This window comes from Nelumbo nucifera, chromosome 2 (assembly GCF_055504915.1).
Source record: "Nelumbo nucifera cultivar China Antique chromosome 2, China Antique-T2T, whole genome shotgun sequence".
Taxonomy (NCBI): domain Eukaryota; kingdom Viridiplantae; phylum Streptophyta; class Magnoliopsida; order Proteales; family Nelumbonaceae; genus Nelumbo; species Nelumbo nucifera.
In genome coordinates, this window is record NC_142650.1 from 70503629 (window position 1) to 70511702 (window position 8074).

Here is an 8074-nt window from a genome sequence, read left to right on the forward strand (position 1 = left end):
AACCCGGCCCACGGTTGCTCTCGAACCTCTCTGGACTCTGGCTTTCAAACAATCAAGACCGTCAGGTCGGTCCATCTTCCGCAGTCAAACCTCTGGCATTCTATGGTCTCATCTCATCATGTCCTCACGTCCTTAGGAGATCTCAGCGTTGCACTTTGGCGTTGCTTGCTATCTTTCCTAGTCCTCGTTTAAAAAACAAAAAGAAATAAAAAATACAAACCCTAGAGGAGGGATTGGGCAATTCTCGGCTTCTTTCTCTTCTCTTGTTTTCTTTCTCGGTGGTCTGTCTCTCTGCCGTTACTCCAAGTTTCAAATCTAGCTCTGCTTTAGAGGGATACAATTAGGGTTAGGGTTAGGGTTTTATTCTTCTTCCCTCGGGTCCGTTTGTTTCTGCAAAATTTGTTTTTTTGTTTTAATTCTGAAATGGGAAAGAGGGAGAAGATGAAGGGAAAGCTCGAAGAAGAAGAGGAAGAAGCAAGGAAAGCATCGGTAATTTTATTGAGCAGCAGTGACGACGAAGAGGCGAACAAGGATTTGAGCCTTGAGATTGTTAATAGAGCGAGGATGCGTGAAGCCAAGAGAAAACGGGAGGAGGATTCCAGTGAAATCGCTGGCACTAGTGAGGTTCGATCAGCTATTGTTATTAACCTCTCTTCCTCTTCTTCTGAGGAAGAAGTTGGAGGTCGGTGTGGCGCTGGTGATGTTGGTGAAGCGCCGACGGCGGTAGTGGTGGAGGTGAAGAAGAAGAAGAAGAAAAAGAAGAAGAAAATCAATAAGCTTGAAGCTGAAGAACGGACTGTAAGTTAGATTCAGTTCGTTTCTTTGTTCTGCTATTTTTCTCTTACTACTTAATTTGAACCAGAATCGAAAGTGTTTCTCGATTCTGGTGGTTTTAATTGATTGATTTAATGTTTTTGTTTCATGTTTGTTTCCCAACCATATTGGTGGTTGAGTATTGAATTCATGCAAAACGAAATTTTATAGTTCTTTCTGCAATTGGATTGATTGGTGTGTGAGGATTGATGACTTTTTTTCGAAAAAAAGGATTATAATGGCGATTTTACTGTGCCCATTTTAGGTTGGATATTTAAAGGAAGGAGACCAGGTAGAAATGGTTCAAGCTGTTGAAACAGTAGAATCTGTAGAAACAGAAGCTGTAACTGATAAACCTGTGGAAGCAGGAGAGGTTGATATATCAGACAATATTGAGCTCCGAAAGGAGGAAGCAGGAGCGGTTGAGATATCGGACAATATTGTTCTCCGAAAGCTTCTTGTGAGTTTTCTGATTTGGTTTCAATTATGAATTTCAAATTTGAAGTTCCTCCCCTTCCCCACCGGAAAAAAGAAGTTTTCTGCTTTAATTGAATTTTCTTTTTCTTTTCTTTTCTTTTATTTTTTTTTCTATCAGCGGGGACCGAGATATTTTGATCCTCAGGAAGGAAGTTTCGATAAGTGCTATAACTGTGGTGAAGAAGGTCATACAGCGGCCAGTTGCACCTCAAAAAAGCGGAAGAAGCCATGTTTTGTCTGTGGGAGCTTTGAGCATGGCGCCAAACGTTGCAAACAGGTATGCTCTCCTCCATGTCCTCAAGCTTTTATCTGCATCATAATTTTGTAATCCAAAAGTGAGCCAGAACTCCAATATCATAGCAATTTGGCTCTCTCCGTGGAAACCTGTTTTTAAGTAAGATTGGACTTATGTTGCATAGAATTGAACAATATAAAAACTCTTTTACATGGTTGCATGATTTAACTGCATGAGTGGCTATGCATTAAATTGAGGAATTGATATCATCCTATCCTGAAAACAAAGTATTTTGCTAATAAAAAAAAAGTATTTCTACTTCAAAGTTAACTAGCATCAAGAACAAGGATCAAAATTTTGATACGATATTTTGGACATATTGTATCATATCTTTTGGTTCTTGATAACATACAGGTGTTTTTGGGAACTCATTCTTTTTTTTTAAATAATATATAAAACTATATTTTAAACTAAAGCTTAAAAAAACCAAGAAAAGGGGGGGGGGGAATCTTCAAGAATTCATTTGCTGCTCTTCTTCCAAATAGCCTACAATATCATTTTAAAGTGTTCCATGTGTTTAAAGGTAAACCCTGAGGCATGGGGTATATAAGCTCATGAGCGTGCAATTTTTCTATATTGTAACAATATAGAGTATAATACTTGTACAGAGGCTTCATTGTATTTTGGTTCTTTGATCTTAATGAAATATATTACCTTATACATTAAAAAAAGTATGATACTTGTTCTTTTTTGTATTTTAGTTGACTTGGATTTTGGAAATCCAAATGCACATGGTACAATAACAACCAGTCTTGGACCTGAGAATAAAGAAAAAAGGAATTTTTTTTGTTGAATTTTCATATGTTCTTAAGGTCAGATAGCATGTTTACATCGGTGAGTTGTCGAAAGGGGTGTTCAGATAAGACTTGCTTGTGCCTTGTGAGAATGCCATGCTTCTACTAGCAAACAGGGGCATGTGACTCAAGGCATATGCCTCTAATGCCTTTTAAATCACATGTCTGAGATAAGACAAATGAAGCAGATTTCATAAGACCTTAGTGATTGAATACTGCTATCAACCAAGCAAGGATCAAGTGAAAGGTGCTACCATGTCCAATAAAGGATTGAAAAGGTACTAAAACCTTTAGAGGTGATAACATGGAAGAGCTCGACACGGCCCGCAGGTCATCACGGGCTGTGCCGCCCTCCCCAGTGAAATTTTGGGGGTCGGCCCAGCACGGCGCATGGCCCATGGCCCAGGCCTGCGTGGGCCCATGTCGTGCCGTGCCGTGGGCTGGGCTGGCCCGTGGGCCAAGCCTTGGCCCAAGTCGGGCCATGGACCGGGCCAAAGCTATTTTTGCCTATTTATTTAAAAAAAATTGAAAAAAAACTTAAAATTTTAATTTTATATGAATTTTGATGTATACAATTGCTTATATATACAATAATTAAATAAATTAGTATAATAAAATTGAAAAAAAAGTGTTTATTTTATTAATATATTATATACTATATATTATTATATAATTATAATTTATATGATATATTATATATTATATATAAATATTATGTATATATATATAAATGTATATAAAATATATATAAATAGTATATATGGGCTGTGTCGTGCCGTGCCTGCCCATGGACTTCAAACCCAAGGCCCAGCATGGCATGGACCATCGTGCCAGGCCTGGCATGACTCGTGGGTTGTCATGTCCCCGGCCCGATTTACACCTCTACACTAGACTTTAGGAGAAGATGACTTTCCTGATCAGGGGCAATGGGGCATTTTGTGAATGGACCTGGGCTATGGAAGGTGGTATAATTAATTGTGCAGCCCTATTGCCTGGTGTAGTGAGGGAGAACACTTTTCAGGATTTAAGTTGATTAGTAGGATATTTTGGCAAGAGATTTAAGATTCAACTTTTTTTTTGTCTGCTCAATGTTGTTAAAATCTTACTATTTTACGATTTGAATTATGAATCCCATGGGTTTCAACTTGAATCTTATGTCTGAATCCTTTTCTGCAAAAATATTACGATTTTTATTTGAATTCTACTATTTGAATAATAAATCTTACGATTTATACGATTCGTGTGATTCAAATCAATTCAATTATGAATTAGTTCTCTACTTTATCATTTTATTTTGTTAATATTTAGTTTTGTAATAGGTAACTTGTTTTAAAGACATTACTAAAAATTGACATATTTATGTTATTTAAACCATATATTGAGTTTATTTTTCATCATATATAGGATAAAGAGTCATTTTATGTGGATTATTTGGCTTTTAAGCCAAACTTGATTATATTATCTTAGACTTCTATTGTGTAAGTGGTAAATTCTATTCATTTAGGTAGATACATGGTAGGTATGGATTAAAAATAGGGTAGAATTACTTTTCTATATACATTTTGCCTTTTAACATATTAATATTTTATTTTTTTTTACAATTTTTTAAACTATAGAAATAATCTTACAATTTACAATACTATTTCATGATTAAATTCAATTTTCTCGATGAGTAACGATACGTTTACGGTTATCAGAGCATTGCTTTTGCTGCTACTAGCACTGGTATTTTCTCAAATTTAAATTTTATGCAGCATTCATTTTAGAACTTCTGCAGCAAACTTTAGAGTAAGATAACTGCCCTAACCAGGGATATTTTGTCAATGGACCTGTGTAATTGAGGGCATAGGGGCTGTTTAGCAAGTCTTTTTGGGAAGATCTTCTGGTAGCTCTGACAGTTAAAAGGCACATTGAGCTTTTGCATGAAGATCTGAGCAGTCCAAAGCTAGTTTGGCTACTGTGCGTCTTTCTCGCATCTTTTTGGTGCACTGACTTTTGGCAGATAGATCTGTTAAGAACCAAACGGAAAAAGGACCGCGACGCGGTCTGCCTGGCTTGTAAACAGCCGAAAGACTGCACAGAAAGACGTGCCGAATGGGACCATAATTAATTGTGCACTTCTACTAATACCTTGTTTACTGAGGAACTTCCTGCAGGATGTTCACTTTTTGACATGTGCTATAGAAACCTTTGCTGCAGTGGACACTGGCAGATCCAAACTTTCTTGAATTTGGTACTTACTGTGGTTCTTTGAGCCAAGAAGTTGCTGGGGATTATCACATTGCCAATATGTTAAATGTTATATATATATATTTTTAATTTTTATGTTATTTATCTAAACTTTCTCAACCATCCAATAGATCAAATTGGTAACTTAGCATCATCATCTGCCAACTTTCTACTTAATCTATGGTACCGGTTTTGATGTTTCATGGATGATGTTAAGTTTTTATATCATTAGGGTGTGGGTCTGCTGGTTGGGTTGTTTATAGAAGTTGTCTTAACAACTAGAAATCTTGTGATAGCATGGTTAGGGGCCCACAAAAGCCCCATATGTTCCTTTGGCCACTTATTTGTGTGGATGTTTTAATCCAAAAATATTTGCCATTTGCAAAAAAGAAGCCCTTTTTAAATTTATAAAATGGGAACTCTCAGTCTCACTCAGAGAAAGCTCAATACTGGGCGGAGTATAAGGATGACATGTGCTGGAAAAAGTTAAGGTATACCTAATCCATTGTAGTAGTAGATGTAATTTGGATTTGCCACTTGGTAGTGGTGTAAATAAGGGGTTTTGCCTGGTGAAAATGCTAATCATTCTGATTGAATTACTTCTTTTCATGTTATTGTTCTGTTTCCTTTCCAAAACTTTCTATGGAAAAAATTTGAGAGAAAAAGTTTCTTTGGAATGGTCCTCATAAATAAAAAGAATGTCTTCATGATTGTGATATGGTTTTCCAATTTGATTGGATTGTTACTTACTGTGTCTACTATATATGTATTTTTCAGATTGATAAAAAAATATATGTATTTTTCAGGGGCTGGAGTGCTTTATTTGCAAAAGAAAAGGCCATCGTGCGAAAGATTGTCCAGAGAAAGACCAACGGGGATCACAAAATTCAAAAATATGTCTAAGATGTGGAGATATAGGGCATGATATGTATTCATGTAGGAATGATTATGCACCTGATGATCTTAAGGTCTGCACAATCTTCTAAGATTCCTTTTCAATTATGTTCTGCCTGTCCTTTTGTGTACAAAAGGTTTGTTTACTTAAATTTGAAACCATTTGGACATCCTTGTTTATGATGTTTAAACCCCCGCTCCCCTGAAAAAACACTTGGACAGGAAATACAGTGTTACGTTTGCAAAAATTTTGGGCATCTCTGCTGTGTTGGTATGGATTGCACTGCTAGAGAAGTTTCTTGTTACAATTGTGGCCAGTCTGGTCATACCGGTTTGGTAAAATATACTAGCCACTAGATTAATTAAAGCTTTTCTGTATTCAGTGTTCCCTATTTGTTGTTAAAACTCCTGTTGCTTAATAGTAGTTGTCTGTTTACACAGGGATGTGCAAAGTCACGTGGTGAAACCAGTGGTACAGGGTCACCTACTTTGTGCTACAAGTGTGGAGAGGAAGGGCACATTGCACGAGGATGCACAAAATTTACTAAGGTCTATATTGTCACATACTCTTTCTTGATCTATGAGAGTTATTTAGTTGATCATTGGGTTTTTCTGTGGCTTGTTTATGGTCCACCTGTTCATATCATAGATGACAATTTTTTGTAATTTTCCAGTTTGGTCAGAGGATGGATGAGTTGTTAACTCCTACTCGGAAAAAATTTTCCAACAAATCTAGAAATGGATTTAGATCTGCGCCGCATGATCTTGGGAAAGCTCATAAAAAGAAAAATGTTGTTCGATATGAAGAAAGAGTGGTGACAACAGCAGTGAAGTCAAAGTGGAGGGGTGGGTGGATTACTGATGATCCAGGAGATCTGCTCAATGTTAAAGGCAAAGCAAATGGTTGGAGGTCTCCTGCGACACCAGCCAAAAAGGATCATAAGATTTCCACCCTAACTGCAGATGGTCATTTTTCAAATTCTCGATCTCGAAAAAAGTCTAAGCTTCTTTATGGAACTCCAGGTTCACATGGTTCAGTCGATACTTATCAGCATAGATTTTCAGCTTCAAGGTTCGGAAACCATAGTGTAGGTGCTTTGCGGAGAAATTATGATTGGTAGGAGGGATCGATTAATTAACATTCAAGTCTTACAAATGTCCATTAGGAGTGTTTCTGCAAATGGAAACGACACTACCAGATCAACCGTGTATATCTCTCTCTCTCATCTCTGTGAAATATTGCCTCATTAATTGTTTTCCTTTATTAGATATGGTTTAGACTTGTTGATGTTACAACTTGTCTCCTTGTGTCTTGGATTTACCATATTGGATTTCATTATAAATCAAATTATGATTACAAATACTTAATTAACTTTGTTTCATTTCTTGGATACAGTAATTTGTAGTTGATGGGAAGTGGGTAATTATGGTGCAAGGTCAAGGTTTCTGGTGCTTTTTGGAGTGCTGCTCTCCTACATGTACCATGGCAGATAAATTCCTAGAATCAGGAAAAATCTTTGGAATCAATTTTCTAGAAGCCATTATCATTCTTTAATTTTTTTGTTTGTTTGTTTGTTTCTTTCCTTCTCTTTCCTTTCTCAGATGCCTGGCTACAAAGCTTTTCTTATAAATGATGTTGCAGCCAAGTGTGGTAGACGGGATTTAGCCGGTCCCTAGAAAGCTGTACTTGAATAGAATGTAACATGCACTAGTATTTCCAATTTACAACTTCATTTTTTGACATACTGTATCTTGGAGCAGAACAATGTGTGAACATGAAAAAAAACAGAATAGCCAATTTGCCAATTTGGTGAATGTCAGCTGCTAGATTAACTGTAAGACGTTCCTGATATCTGAGAGCTTCATACATAATTTTCCATCAAAGGTATACAAATTGTGTATCATGTGACATATGCCCGATTTTGAACAACGTAGATGGTAGGTTGAAATTTGAATACAAAGTGAATTTAATCCAAAGTGTTTAGTTGAATTGTATTTTGAGGATTTTAAACTTATAAGGGTAAAACACAAAACCTCCCCCAAAGATTTTGACAATCATAGAAACCTCTACTATAGTTTTATTTTAACAAAAACCTCTTAACTTCTAAAGAACTTGACAAAAACCTCCTTGAAGGTTCAAAAAATACGCCCTCTATTAGGTGTATCGAATTGTATCTTTTTGGGTCCCAATATGTCTGTTTATAGGTGTTTTGGGACCTAGTCTTTTTTAATAAAAAATACTTTTTTAACTCTCCAAAACCAAATTTTGAAAAAAAAAACTATTTCCATGTGTATTTAAGTATCATAATGCCTTTGTCGACACAGAGGCGTATCAATACTTTGAATCATGCCCTAAAGTTGTCTTTGACGTGTCAAGTTGTCATTAAAATATTTCAAAATATTGGAATTATCCCTACAAGTTTATATTTGATATGAATTCTGCTTTATCTTCATATGCTTTTGACTCGTAGTTTTTTCCATTGAATCTGACAAATCCTGAGAAAAGTATTCATGGTGATGTCTTTTGGACTTCAATCAATACTTAAGTATGACAGGCTATGTTACAGAGTAC

The 8074-nt window shown here is 36.2% G+C and overlaps 1 protein-coding gene across 1 annotated transcript; it reads left to right on the plus strand.

Moving 5' to 3' along the window:
- The first annotated feature begins 216 nt into the window (after positions 1–216).
- LOC104590264 (uncharacterized) lies at positions 217–7308 on the plus strand. The gene is made up of 8 exons (XM_010248852.3): positions 217–798; positions 1079–1273; positions 1409–1567; positions 5415–5576; positions 5725–5838; positions 5944–6051; positions 6177–6710; positions 6899–7308. The coding sequence occupies exons 1-7, from the start codon at positions 424–426 to the stop codon at positions 6621–6623; spliced, it is 1560 nt and encodes a 519-aa protein (XP_010247154.1). The 5' UTR covers positions 217–423; the 3' UTR covers positions 6624–6710; positions 6899–7308.
- Positions 7309–8074: the final 766 nt, after the last annotated feature.